The sequence below is a fragment of the Lacerta agilis genome, chromosome 1, assembly GCF_009819535.1.
Source record: "Lacerta agilis isolate rLacAgi1 chromosome 1, rLacAgi1.pri, whole genome shotgun sequence".
Lineage (NCBI taxonomy): Eukaryota > Metazoa > Chordata > Lepidosauria > Squamata > Lacertidae > Lacerta > Lacerta agilis.
Window position 1 is genome coordinate 73,313,997 of NC_046312.1, and position 15,628 is coordinate 73,329,624.

General features: G+C 44.6%; 1 protein-coding gene across 15 annotated transcripts in view; it reads right to left on the bottom strand.

Moving 5' to 3' along the window:
- Positions 1–15,628, bottom strand: part of BRSK2 (BR serine/threonine kinase 2) — a 395,220-nt gene that overhangs the window by 97,695 nt on the left and 281,897 nt on the right. For all 15 annotated transcript variants that reach the window (XM_033155249.1, XM_033155259.1, XM_033155232.1 and 12 more), the window contains exon 4: positions 7,921–8,061. In XM_033155249.1, coding sequence (XP_033011140.1) covers positions 7,921–8,061 — 141 coding nt within the window. The remainder of the gene's footprint in view (positions 1–7,920; positions 8,062–15,628) is intronic.

Consider the following 15,628-nt stretch of genomic DNA (forward strand, 5'->3'; position numbering starts at 1 on the left):
CACCTGTGATCCCCAGAAACTGGTATTCAGAGGCTTCAAAGCCTTACTTTTGGGAAAGGGGGAGCAGATATTGAAGATCACAAGGGCATATCACGTGACAAGCATGATGTCAGATTTATGGTTTTTCTGTGCACATACATTTCTGTAGTGAGGAATGTTTGGAGCAATTTCATTCAAGTAACAATACACAGTACTGATTTTCATATATTGTCACAGTAGATGGCACAGCTCAAATATGTTCTGCTGATGCCTCAGATAATCATTTGCCCATGACAAACTAGTAATGCAGACATGTGCTGAGGTACGTTCAGCTCAAAGCAGAACTATTATTATTATTATTATTATTATTATTATTAAAAACATCTACATTGTTCCCCAGTCTTCATTTGCTAAAAACCAACATAAAAGGCAGAGGGATTAGTGGAGCAATGGATGTTAGATGCAATTTCTTTAAGAGTCCAACAGCCTGGATGATCTAATTAATATGGAAAAAGAACCCCCTTGTGCTAAAGTGAAAGAAAACAAAAGCAAAACCCCACAACATGTGCTAATTGCTCAGCATTTAATGGAACATTGCAGGGTAAATGAACTTCATTTGGTTCCTTTCCAGCTGATCTCTCTGGTTCTATGTCTGACTTACATGATCGGTGTCACCTCCTCCTTCTGTAGGTGAAAGAGGACACAATACCCTTTCATTGTTCTAGAGACTGAAATGCCCCTGGGGCTTTCTACACATTGGCTGGAAAGGAGGATTAAATAAGGCAGTGGCTTTGGTGAAGGAGTGAGGGAAAGTGCTTCATACACAGCCACGTATGCCAACAGGGAAGATGAAAGAGGAAGAACTGTGGCATATCAGAAATGTTGTTCAAGCCCCATTTAGAATCGCAGCTAACAAAGGCTACAGCCCTTCTGAAGATAGTAGATTTGCAGACGCTTCCTGAAGCAAGGCTCCTAAAAGGATATTTCTGTAAGTATGTGGGTATGTATGTATGTATGGAGTGCAAATATGGGGGGAGCAAAAAAACTCCCTGATCATGAAATCTTAAGGTGCATAGTCCAGAAAGTGGAGGCTTTTTCCTGCATTGCACACATCACAGTATATAATCAAATTGCACAAATGGATCTATGAGTACTCCTGCAATACGATACAAAGTTTGATTTTATTTTGAATCAGACTAATGGTCCATCTATCCTGCCCCTGTCTACTCCGACCAGAAGCCTTCTTTAATTATCTCTCCAAGAAGTCAGGCAGAAGTCTTAAAAGGAATATAGGGATCACAGAATCCTAGAATTATAGAGTTGGAAGGGACCACAAGGGTCATCTAGTCCAACCCTCTGCAATGCAGGAGTCCTCTTGCCTAAGGTGGGGCTCAAACCCATGACCCTGAGATTGATGTCTTTGTGCGGCAGCACCTACACTTCGGAGCTCCCTGTCTGTTGAGACCAGGCAAGTGCCTTCCCTGTACTCCTTTGAGCACCTGCTTAAAACATTTTTGTTTAGGTAGGTCTACCCAGACACATAGATGTTGATGTGCTTTAATCTTTTACAGTTCATTTTAATTATCTTTTAAATGTTTTAAATTACTTGTTTTTAACTGGGGGGTTTTCTGATAATTTTAAGATTTCTTGTAAACCATTCAGGGGAAATAATACAATAAAAATAAATAAAGATAACAAAAAAAAGATGTTTTCTGCTTCCATAGCCTGCTTCCATAGCCTACTGATCTGTGATGTTCTGAGCAGATGATGTGGTCTCAATGAGAGAAACCATCTTGTAGTGGTAGTCAATTGATAAATGTCTGTAGAACGTTGGAAGGGTGGCGGTGGTTGTGGTGAAGCCAAGTTCCTTGTGTTGCATGGAGACTGGCCTTTGTTCCACGTAGTGGAACTGCCTTAAGTCTGTTTCTAAATGATGCTTAACATTTTGTGAACATCTTAGAGTTTTTGACTCAAAAGTCTCAATTCTCTTTTAATAAAAGGTATGTGCATACACAGTGGCGTTTTACAACAAGTCACAGCTTGCAGAATCAAAAGCAGCTCTTTTCGTTTTGCTGCTGTAGTACCCTGACATATGGCTTCTAAATCAGTCCTCTCCTTTTAGTGCGAAGGATGCAAACAAAGCTCTTATTCCTTTTTCTTTTGCCCCCACATGAACACATACACAAAGATTACGACGAGTCCCGCCTGTATATCTCAGCAGACATGGCCTCAGGCGATGGAAAGGGAAGAGGCTCAAGTAATTGTCATTTATCAATATTCATGCAAAATCCTGTATCACCCTCTCCAAGTGCTCCCCCCCTAATAACCTCTCATAACCCAAATAAAAATAAGATGAAAACAGAATCCTGCAACTCATTACCAGAGGGAAATTCCTCTCAATGTTCTCCCTTCCCTATGGAATAATTGGCATTATTTATTACCACTGAAGCCTAATCAGGTTTGCCATGGGGCCTTTCCTGTAATCATACTTTTATTTGTCAGCACTGCAAAACCAGAAGGGAAAAGCCAACACACTCACACAAACAGAAGCTGGACCAATCGCTGTGCTGCTTGATGATGTCACAGCCAGCCAATCCTGACTCCTTTAGCTGTTCTCCCTGCTCTTCCATGCAGGCTCCTCTTAGTGCTGTGTGGAGTTTTTACTTCTTTTCTCACAAGAGGGAATGCCTTCTGAGGAAATCTAAAACTGGGGCTCCTCCTCCTCCCTCACAGAGCTCCCTCAGGCTCTAAAACGCCATTCCCTGTCAGCTCAGCTACCTGAAGTGTTCCTACACCATCCTCAGAGCGATGCAAAGGAAACTAAAGTAGCTCTGGCTCTCCCTGCCATTGGCTCACCTAACGGGATGCTTATCTCCCAAGGTTGGGCAGTGTTTTTAAAACAAGATGCTGATCCAATGTGCCAGGAAGAATATGGTTTTCCAGGTGAACAACCAATGTTGGATATGTATGTGCATTGTTCCTTTAAATGCTTTCATTTCAAAGTAATTTGGGCCAGTGCTTGAATGACAGACCAGCACTGGGTTGTCAGCTTTTATCCGCTTACTGAGGACGTCGTCACTATCTTTATATTTGCAAGTTAACTGGATGTGCCTATTTTTGACCTCTGGATGCTTCAAAGTCTTGGGCAACCATCCTGTGGCAACGCAATAAATCACAAGAGTAAAGTCACTTTGGGCCTCATTTAATGCTGTGCTTTCTGTAGTGAGGGAGGCCTTGCTTGGGAATCACAGGCAGTTCTCTCACCCTTGTAACCCACGAATTGCTCTCTTGGCAAGCTGATCCAAAGACAGAGGATATTCCTGTTAGCCCCAGATTTGATCTCTCATGTCTCCTGGTCAAGCCATTTCCCCAAGGATCCCCCATGTTCAAATAACAGCACATGAACACAGCAGCTGAAGATGAAAGCGCACCAGGCACCCTAATGTTACAAGCTGCAACTAATGCTACAAGCTTGCAATGTTACCAGCTTTCCCAGACAGTGGGGAAATGTTTTAGCCTCAATACACACCCAAGGTGTCACTGGATTTAAAATTAAGACTTATGTACAACAGAAAATAATATTTTGAGTTTATGGGACTCCTTTATGGTTGTATAAAAATAAGGGTTAGCTAAGATAGCTCAGTGTTGGAGATGTGGCAAGGACAATGCCTCCCTGAAACATATGTTTGTACTGTGTTCTATACTTATTACGTTTTGTGAGAAAGTGCTGGACTGTGTAACAATGATTGTGCGGGAAAAGTTAAATCTTTCAGGGTAAAATATTCAATTGAACTATATACCTGCAGTGTGGAAATTATCAACGGGACAACGAAAATGGACTTTGCATGCCCTGATGGGGGCCAAGAGACTGATACTGATGAACTAGAAAAATATAGATATGATACCCTTTAATCAATGGATTGACACAACCTGTGAACAGACTGCTTACAGGCACAGACTTTGCTTGGATAAGTATGATAATATTTGGAAGGGTTTTATACAAAATGTAGTAGGCTATTAACATTTACATAAGTATTAGGATAATAACACTATACCAATTTTATATAAGTGTGTGTGTGTGTGTGTGTGTGTGTGTGTGTGTCTTTGTTGTTGTTCCCCCTCACTTTTCCTTATTTTTTCTCTATCACTTTATTTCTTTTAATTGAAATTACTTCAATACAATATAAATATTATTTTTTAGAAAATCAGGAGTGGGCAAATAATTTCTTGTTTCAGGAAGCCTTTGGATTATATGGTTATCATCATTATGCTGATCCTACTGATTTCTGATGTTGCTGGTATAATTTTTTTTTAAGTGAAAGAATAAGCTTACTTGGGGGAAAGTCAGAAAACTCTTTAAAAACAAAACAAAAAAACTTTGCATTGACCCAAACCATGAGTGGATAAGCTATTTCATTCAGAGACTGTTTTGCCAATTTAACATTTGCCAATGTGGTGTGATCAAGAGAACATAGTCTGTGAGTGTGCGCTCTCTCAGTCTCCTTCCTATGCTGCACACATATTTATTTTGTCCCACTGTTATCTCTGGTCAGATTTTTGAAGCAGTACAAACCCCTGCAAACTTTGTTCACCAGCAGCAGAAATAGGGTGAGCATATATACTGCAAGCACTGAGCCCCAGATTTGTCATCTTGCCAGCCCCTGACAGGACAAGGTGAGATTTCACCATTTAAAACTGCAAATTATAATGCCCCTCTCCCAAACTAACCCTCCATCCCTGCCAACCAAACTGCCTATTTCCAGTTTTTCATTGTGAAGTGTCATGAGCAGCACCATCCTGGGAACTGCAAGGCTCTCATACAGTGACCATACCAGGTGACAGAATAACACAAATAGTTAAGGTTGTAACAAAAAGAGCTTTCCCTCACCAACCCAATGACTGCAAGACAGAATCAATTTCCTTGAAAACTGCTCCAATCAGACCTAGGAGTCAACATGAAAGTTCAGCAGATCCTACTGTAGGAGTGGACAGCAATGTTCCAGCTCAGCTTCTATGGCAGGGTACAGGTGACTAGATTGTTCAACCTGTAATTGGGTTCACATCCATGTTCAGTCCTGTTCTGACTAAATGGCTTGGGCAAGTTACTGGCCCTCAGTCTCAATCTGCATAAAACAACTCAGTCTAGAACTATGGTCAAACAGAACAAGACAATATAAGAATATGGCTAGAATATTTTCCTGTTCAAAACTGGAGGGAGAGTGGAGAGGGGTAGCCTGGGACATAGGGCAAGTTGACTTAGATCTCCAAGGTCAAACCCAATTACTTTCAACTCAACTGTACCACCTCTGCCAAGCAACAACTTGAAAAACAACAACAACCCCATGGCTTATTAAACTAAGGCACCTTTGATCATGTAAGTAATAACCTGCAGGCCTTTTGTTAACCGTGGAACTGTAAGTGTCTGCTGGACTGATGAAGTATCAGTCTAAAGGACTTATGAGTTTGGTCATATAGTTTAATAAGGAAAAATCTCTCGGCCTGATCCAGCGGCTACCAAAGTAAGTGGGACTCTCTCCATTAATTTTAATGAGTTTCAGATTGGACCCTCAAGCTGTTATTGATTTCCGTCAGCTCTCCCTTGTGCTCTGTTGACTGTTATAAACCCATCTGTGCTACTTGCCTATTTTCTCTGGACTTGGCATTCAATCTACCCCATAACCTGTCACCACTCTTTTCTGTGAGCTAGTCTACACTTGTAGCTTAGTGCAACCCAAAGCTTGTGTGGTGTGGATTCGCAATGCATGCAATACCTCTAGACTGTCAGGAAACTACTCCTTGTTGCTTTTTAAGAAGCAAACCCTTATTTTATTTTATTTTGCTCCGAAATCAATAGGATATTCTTTATCAGAAAAGGTCTGCCCCTCCTATGCTTCCTCTGCACATGACTCGCTTGCCTGAAAACACCCCAAAGAATGCCCTTTTACTCTCACTCTCTCCAATCTCATGGAGGAATGTGCAACTGTACAAAAATCATGCTGTAGCTTTGTGCAAATGTGTAAGCAGCCCTGCATCATAACACAAACCTGGAGGAAAATAATTTTGACTGGGCAAACCAAGGCATTGAAGGAAAATGAGCTGAGGACACAGGGACCCGATCACAAAGGAAAATCATGATAGAAGGGCAACTTTTCTGTCATCACTCACTTACATATCTAAGTTTGGGTGAAAATCACTCTATGTCAAAGTGGTACACAAACACAACTTCCAGGTATACATCCAAAGCTGCACACAGATCCTCTTCTTCCTCAGCCGACCCCACATGTAGATGTTGCAGCTCAGCTACAGATTAGTGTTGCAATCCAGTGCACATTTTGGAGTAAGTTGCACTAAAAAATTTCTTCTGAATAACGACGCACAAGGTTGTGCTGCACATCAACTCAACAATAATCTGTACAAGCTTTACATTCTACCTATGCTTTATTTTCTTTCACTGTCAAAAGAAAGATGCAGCCTGTCTATATAGAAGTCTGCCTTTAAGACAATGGGGCTCCCCTTTTTTGTTATGGGTATATCAGGACTGTAGTCATTCAAATAGTGTATTTATAATCATTGCACATTTATTACAAGGCATCTGCAGTGGTTATGCAAGGCACACTCTTCATCTTGCTGAAGTCTTTACCCTATCAGATTTAAGGAACTTAATGCCATCTGTACTGAGAAAGAGCCTTACATCCATTATGTAAATCACCATTCACAGCCATTCAAATCTTAGGAAACAACATTACTGAGAAATAAATGTATGGTTATGGGTCAGTAGCTGAACAGAAACTTTGCATTCCAATTGGTGGCAAAAACTCAATTTCAGTGTAATTTAAAAATTACTCAAACTTGTTAAAGCCCTAAGTGGAAACTGGTTCAATTTAAAACATGGCCTGCAAGTTAACAGGTTAAACCACACTCAACAATTAAATCATCCAAGTGGGTATCAATAACAGACTGATAAAAGAAAATTACTCCCTACTGGAAAAGAAATTAAAGGGAATAGTGAATTGAATGCCCAGAAGGGGTCTAGGCAAGACTGCCAAACACCAGAAGGTTTTCTATAACCCAAGGATGCCATAAAATGAGTTTGTAGAATTGGTAATTGTCCCAGGTTTCTTCAGGGAGAGGGCACAATATGACACATATTATTCTTATTTATTGGCAAATGCCCCCAAGATCCTTATAAATTAAGCTGCCGATTCCACTGGGCTTTGGTTTTTCCCAGTTAAAGTGTTCACTGTAAATGAATGTGACAATAGGTGTCTCCCTGTCTTCAAGCTCACCATGCGGGGGAAAAGGTTTAATCAGATATGAGCCACTCATCATACTGCATATTACTGAACGCGACCAAAGAAAGGCCATGGACAGCCTTCAGTGAAAGCACGTGTGTTATCAGCATATCTAGATAGTAATAGGGGCTGGCAGCTGCATGCACACAGTACAGGAGATTCCAAGCCTTACCATTGACTAGCTAATGGCTTGTAAAAAGCCAAAGAGCTTTCAATGACCTAGAGGCTGACCTGCTATATAATCTTATACCATAAATATCATATATTATGCCATAAATATCATATAATATTATCTTTCCCTTTAATAGCAAACTCGGGTGGTTGAGCGCTGAAAAGATTGGAACCAAAACAGGCCCACTGAGAACAAGAGGAGGGTATTATCATGACAGACAAATTTAGAGGTAAAGTAAAGCAGAAGTTTTAAAGACCCCTCCCAAAGAAGTATCTGCCCTGCAAAACAGCACAATGAGAACGTTGAGTGGCCTTGAGGAGCCACAGAGCTTTGAGTGTCTGCTTATAGCGCCCTGGAGGAGGACATAGCAGGTTGGCTCCCTGATCAGAAGCAATACTATCGCTGGGTAAGGATACACTGTCACCTTTTCTTGAAGGTACCACTTGTGTGCTATGTACCTTATGCAGCTTTACTCACCAGATTGAATGACTATGACAGAAGTCTAAAGCGGAGATGATTTGTCTGAAAAACTTCCTGGCTTCTTTTGGCGTTAATCTTCCTTTCTTTACAAGATAGTCAAAGAGCTCTCCTCCGGACACATGTTCTAGCACCAAATATCTAAAACAAGACAGGAAAAATATATTTGTTTATATGCGATAATAATAATAATAATAATATTTATTATTTGTACCCCGCCCATCTGGCTGGATTTCCCCAGCCACTCTGGGCGGCTTCCAACAGAAACCAAATACAACAATATCAAACATTAAAAACTTCCCTAAAAAGGGCTGCCTTTGAAACATACACACCCATGCATAAATGTCTGCATAGTAACCAATAAGCAACTTTCTCTAGAGGCAGCAAAGTGACACAATGTGAAAGTTAGTGCCCTTGTACGTTTTTAGCTGTAAGTGAATGTCTGGAGTTCTTAGATATCTCTTGGAATTTAAAACAACAAGAACAGATGACTTCACTGCTCTCAGTATCTTTTTTAATTGATCTCCAATGCTTAAAGATACATTCTGCCTAAAAGGACCATGGATAGCGATCTACCTATGGGGCAGTATGTAACTAAACAGTTCTGCTAGAGCAATGACTTTTAGATACACAGTGGAACTTCTCTGCCCTCTCTTCTCTCCACATGCCTCTCTGCATGCCCAGTACATCTGATCTGGAGCATCGGGGGAACCCCCATAACTGATTTAGGGGTCACATGAGAAAAGAAGAGGGTCTGGAAGTTCCATTACACAGCTAAAACTCTTTGCACAAGTGAAACAATTTAGTTGGATACTGCCCAGTATCTTATAAAATAACACTGCTGGAATTAATATCAATGCACATTTAAACTCCATATGCAGTGACATGAAGTTCCGATTTGCAACCACATTAGCAGTAAAATTGTTTGCAGACTAAAAAATGATCATGTGACAGCAAATTTCCAACTTTCAGACTTAGAAGTAGGTGACTAATAAAACATTTGCAGTTGTTTTGTTTTGTTTTGAGGTGCTCTGAAAAGCATGGATTCTTCTGTAAATTTAGTCCCATCAAAACTGACTTACACAAGAGGCAATTAAGGAAAAGAATAAAGAATTACCAGGACATTTTTGATATTTGGTGACTGCAAGATTATTATATACAATGTACCATATATGCAGATTGTTTTGCTTTTCAATTTTTGAGATTTTCATCTTCATTTATAAGCCACTAGAGTTTGATTTTATCATTGAAAGGCAGGATAAAAATACCCAAATATAGAAAGTATAAATAAATGATTAGATGCAAAATTATCATATGGAAGACAAAGTTCACGAGTGAAGAACAACAAAAGTATCGGGATAGTTCTGACTCAAATAAATTAACAAGAAATGTAGGCGTTAAAGCATGGTAGAAAATCACTTCTTTTCATGAAATATGGAATGAAGAAGAATCAGGTAAAAGCAAACAATGGAAACTCTTGTGCACTGTCATCCTTTGCATATTTACTTGGAAATATATCCAATCAAACTTACTTGATTAAAATGTATAGGGTACCATGGTGTTCGTTGTGATAACAGATGTTTTTTTCTTATTGGAAATACCTTCATTTGTGTGTTATTGTGAAGGATGGTGATGCATCGCAATCAATTTTTCAAAACAACATTAAAAGGAATAATGGGGCAATTGCTGTTTGATAGAATTAGATATCTGGTCTGCCAAGTCTAGTACTTTCTGTTCTACTAGCAGCTCCCCAATGTCTGCTATCTTTTGACTACAGATGCTGGAGATCACACCAGGGACCTTATGCATGGTCTAACCTCTAAATTATTCACTTAATTTTAGAACCATCTTTCAGGAAAACATCAAACTGTGATAGATATCAAGAGTGTATCTCTATCTGCTTAAAGGAACTATGTGATCAGTTTCCCTCACAATCAGATATTGTGAAACCAAAGGTTTGCTATGAGAAGCTAAACCAAGCCAGTAGTCCCCACTAGTCAAATGGGGCTTAGATACAAGTGGTGCCAAACCGTTCCCAGATTCCCATGCTGTCATCATGGGGAAGAATTCCTGTCCTGGGTGCACACTACGCAGAAGTGACCCCAGGATCTTTAGTTATAACCCTTTTTTAATAGCATCTATTGTATAAGATGGGCCTAGAATGCCATGCTTGGACAATGTGGTGTTTGATTCATTTTTCTGCTATGAAACTCTGTAGGGAACAGGTTATTGTCCAAGTCTGGATCTAGTGACATCTGGCAAATCTAGTGGTACGTCCAAAATTAGCTTTCTAATTAGGGACTTGGATAACTCATTCCTTCTGCTGTGGACAGCTGATGTTTTGGACAGGGTAAAGCCGTAGGACAAAACTGTATGTAGCTTAAGGTATAATACTAATTTAGATACAACACCATTCATTTATAAAGATGTGCAGACATGCAGACAGATGCCCTCCATTACACAGACTTCAAATGCCCAAGTTCAGAAAATTACAAGTCTAGCATTTTTCTCACCCACAGTAGGAACAGCGCAGCAAATTCATTTATTTATCAACTTTCACTTATTAAAAATGCCTCAATATGCAGCATCAACATCTTGAATGAAAAGTAAAACAAACCGAGGGGCAGAGATAATTCAGAGGGTTATTTATTTTTGTTCACCACCCAGAAGCGTCAGAGACAGTAATGGAAACAAATGGAGTAAGACATTTTTAAAAGATTGGTGCTCTTGTCTCGTCAGGGGAAGCAAGAGGAGCACAGAGACAATGTATTCTGTGCTAACAGCTCTGCTAACATGAGGAGAGTGGCAGACTTGTTTGTTAAGCAATGCTCAAGGTGCAAGAGCTGATACACAAAGGAGGTTTTCTGTGTAATGCAACATCTCAAATACTCTGGTCCTAAATTACTAGTGCACCAGAGACACTAACAGAAGCTATTCCTTCGCATTCAATCAATTCCCTTCAAGATTGCCTCCACCAGATGGCTTTGATTAAACAGCCTTACTTTAGTACCCAACTCCTGCTCCATGCTCTTGGATTGAATTAAACTCAATCCAACCCTGGAATGGGAATATAAACATATTTACCAAATACTTCTAACTAGAGCTATTAAGTACAAGTTTATTATTGCGAACCTAGAAGCTTTTGCAGAGATTGCATGTGCACATATATTTTGATTATCCATTTTAGAGATCAGTTCTCAAATGTGGGAGGTTCCTGCTGGGATTTAGAATCTATTGCCAACATGGCTAATTTTGATTTCCTCCTGCTTTAAGCATTATTCAGTACTCTTACTAATCTCATAGACATTTCTTTGCTGGTCCATCTATCTGTGAGTATTTTTACATGGAAGTAAGTCCCACTATGTTCAATAGGTTAGGATTGCAGCTGCAAATCCCTTCCCAGTCACTATTACATAGACATATGTTTTTGACTGAAACTACAGGGGCAGAAATTAAATAATACGGTTGGTCCACATGACTCAGCTTTTCCATCTTTTGGGGGAAGGAAATGTGTGTTTCCAGAATTGGAATGGAAGAGGATTATCAATTATGTCCACATTTGTTATATTTTAGGTCTTTCCTGCAGTTTCTTGCACATTAAAACATATCCTGCTTATTCACTGTATTTAGGAACTTGGAAAACAGGTCCCCTGCATCTGAGTCACTGAACAGAAAATAATATGTTTGTCATTTTGGGGTCACCTTGTTCATCCATGTGCAACACATGGAAGGTGACAAATGGGGTGCTGGGCAGGACCTGATATGGTCTCTATCATATAGAGATGCCAACCTTTGTCCAACATGGTCCCTCCTCTCACACACACCCAAAAAAACCCACTTCAGGCCATGTGAAGTTCTACACTGCTCTCATGACCCCAGGAATGTTCCTGGGAAGTGGCAATGGAAGTCAGCACACAGGTGCTAGCCCCTTGCCCTCCAGGGTAGTGGCTGCAAGAAAGCAAATGCCGCCCACAGGAAACTCAGACTCAGTAGTGGAGCCAGAACACTAATGCGGCGGGGTGAAGCACCCACTTTAGACACTGGTGAAAGGGGGGCATTCTGGTGGTCGCAGGAGGATGGGGGCAGGGAGCAACACATTGCCATTTTCCCTCAGGTGGCTAAACGGGACACACCGCCCCTGCTCATCAACAGCTAGCTGCTTCCTTCCCTAAGTCCAAAGTGCTGACAAAAGAGTTAAAAAGAAGTTGAAGTAAGAAAGGAGGTTATGAGATGAAGAGAAGGAGGATGGGTGGAGAAAATTGAGGGGTATGTGGGAGGGAGTACAAGCAGAAGATAGGGAGAATAGGAAGCAGCAAAGGAAAGAGTTTTATTTGTCCCACTTTGATTTTGCAATTCCTTGTGACTTTCCTGTAGTTATTTCTAGAATGTTATTTGGGGTGGGCTTAAATGAGCAAAATGCACTATAATGAGGGCTCAAAGCAGCGCTGTGATGGCCTGGGAGTCAGACTCTGATGCTGAACCTGAGGGATCCCAGCCTGCACAGGATTCCCCGCCTCCAGAACCAGCTGAGCCGGGGCCAGGGCTTGAGCCTGAAGGATCCCCACCTGTGCTGGATCCCCAGGTGCAGGCATCAGCAGAGTCTGCTCTGGCTCCTGATGGGAGGGAGGACTCATTGCCTGCAGGTGCTCCACTCCCAGCCTCTTCAGAAGAAGCGGAGGCATCCCCTGGGTCTAGTAACCCACCAGCCTCTCCTGAGCTACAGAGGCTCAGGGCAGAGAGGCGAAGGGAGTTAAGTGTCTGCAGGAGGAGTGCTCGCCTCCAGGCCCGGAGGAGAGGCGAGTCTCCGGAGGATCGGGACCGCCCTAAGCATAGGGCCAGATAAAAGCCAGCCAGACCCAGCCCAAGTTGCGTGAGCAACTTAGTTGCAAGCGTGTGCTCAACCTGCAACCTTGTGCCTGAACCTGCCTTGGACCTTGACCTGCTCCCTGCCTTGCTCCCCGCCGGATTGACCTCCTTTGGACCCCTAGACCCAGGACTGGACTTGGACCTCGCTTCATGGACAAACCCTTGGGGCCAGCACAGTTTGCTCACGCCACACCCGCACTCCCCCTTCGCTGGGGTGCGTTCGGGAGGAACTAGTAGCCATGGCAGACCAGGCGGCTACGCTAGTGGCATTGGCCCAGGAGAACCAGGCCTTGACCCACACCGTGCAGCAGCTAAGCAATGCGGTTACGGCGCTTCAGCAGCGTTTGGATGCCCTACCGGCTCCTGGGGCCGCCGCCCCAGCTCCTAGCAAGTACCCAGTGGCCCTGCCAGAGAAATTTGATGGGTGCCCAGCCAGCTTTCCCATGTTTCTCGCCCAGGCCAAGCTGTATATTCAGGGGCGAGCTCGGGATTTCCCTGACGACCGCACCAAGGTGCACTTCCTGATCAGCTTGCTGAAGGACCAGGCGGCCAAGTGGGCGTTGCCGCTGCTCCGGCAAGACTCCCCCTTGCTGACAGACTATACGGGGTTTTGCAATCATCTGGAAACCACGTTCGCCAACCCTCAGAAGGGGAGTCAAGCCAATCGGGCAATTCGGCGGTTGAAACAGGGCAAGTCCACAGTGGCCACCTACGCCACGGAATTTCGGCTGCTGGCGCAGGACTTGACCTGGAACGACTCTGCCCTGCGGGACCAGTATCTCGAGGGACTTTCAGACGAGATACTGGATCAGCTGGCCACGTTGGATCGCCCTGCCACACTGGATGCCCTCATCCAATGGAGTCTGCAGATAGACGATCGGTTGGAGGACCGTCGCCAGGCCCGGGGCCGCCGGCACTCCGGGCTCCCGGCGCCGGTGCTTCCCTGCAGTTCCGTGGCCAGAGCTGAGTCATTGGAGGAGCCGATGCAGCTCGGGGCAGCGCGGCCTCGCCTCTCCCCCTCGGAAAAGACTCGGCGTCGGGAGGGGAACCTGTGTCTCTACTGCGGTGGGAGTGGACACTACGCCCGAACCTGCCCTGAGAAACGCCAGCCGCAGGGAAAACTGCCAACCCCAGTAGCCGAGGGCCCAGGCTACCTGGGGACCCAAGCATCGCATGATGGGCCCTCACCAGTGGAATTGCAACACCTCATGATACCGGTGCGTCTATACCCCCCCGGTGGGCCCTGGATTCTCACCCACGCTCTGGTGGATTCGGGGGCAACCCGCTCCTATATGGACTCTGCCTTCGCCACTCAGCATCAGGTGCCGCTTCAGAACAAGCCGGAACCAGTACAGGTGGAGGCAATTGATGGACGGCTCCTACGCTCGGGCGCTGTTACTCGGGAGACCCAGCCCTTGGTCCTGTGCTACCAGCAGCACCGGGAGGTGCGAACCCTGGACATTGCCACCATGCCCCGGTTTCCCCTGGTGCTTGGGATGGACTGGCTGGAGTCACACAATGTTCAGATCGACTGGGTCAATCGGACTGTACGCTTCCCAGACCCGGGTTCCCGTGCTCAGTCCGAGTTAGTAGCAGCTGCCCCTATGGGGCAGGCTGTGTCAACGCTCCCTGCCGTGTACCAGGACTATTTAGACGTGTTCGAGGAACAGGGAGCAGACAAGCTGCCGCCTCATCGGTCCTTCGACTGCGGCATAGACCTACAGCCTGGGGCGCCCCTGCCTGTGAGCCGCCTATATTCTCTTTCGGAGCCAGAGCGTGAAGCTTTGCAGGACTTCCTTCGCAAGAACCTGGAACCTGGGTTCATTAGACCCTCTACCTCACCCACTGCCGCTCCTGTACTCTTCGTTAAGAAGAAGTGTGGGGAGCTTCGCCTCTGCCATGACTACCGGGCCCTGAATAAGATCACCATCCCAGACCGGTACCCCTTGCCCCTTATTGCAGAATTGCTGGAGCGGGTGCAGGGGGCGCAGATGTTCACCAAACTGGACCTCCGAGGGGCCTACAACTTGATTCGGATCCGTGCCGGGGACGAGTGGAAGACTGCATTCGGGACCCGGTATGGGCAGTTTGAATACCTGGTTATGCCGTTCGGATTATGCAACGCGCCCGCCGTGTTTCAACGGTACATCAACCACGTGTTCCAGGACTTGCTAGACAAATACGTGGTGGTGTACCTAGATGATATTCTGGTTTATTCCCGTGATCCAGCCCATCACGAGAGTCATGTTCGGTCCGTGTTGCAGCGCTTGCGGGAGCACCGCCTGTACGCCAAGCTCAGCAAGTGCGAGTTCCACCAGCGGTCAGTGGACTTCCTTGGACACCGACTCTCCCCTGACGGGGTGCAGATGGACCCTGGGAAGGTGGCTGCGGTTCGAGAGTGGGCAGCGCCCCGGAACCGCAAGGACTTACAGCGGTTCCTAGGGTTCGCCAACTATTACCGGACCTTCATTGCAGATTATGCTCATCGCACCACCCCATTAACCCGACTGCTGCGCCCCAAGACGCCCTTCTCCTGGGATGAGGAGGCTGAAGTGGCATTTCAGGGGTTGAAAGCCTGTTTCCAGAGGGCGCCTATTTTACAGCATCCTGATCCCTCTCGTCCCTTCGTGGTGGAGACTGATGCCTCCAGTACGGCTCTCGGTGCCATCCTGTCTCAGCAACACGGACCCGATGCGCCACTGTTACCCTGCGCTTACTACTCCCGGCAGCTCCTTCCGGCGGAGCGTAACTATACCGTGTGGGAGCGGGAACTACTGGCCATCAAGGTGGCCTTTGAGGTCTGGCGCCATCATCTTGAGGGGGCACGACACCCGGTGGAAGT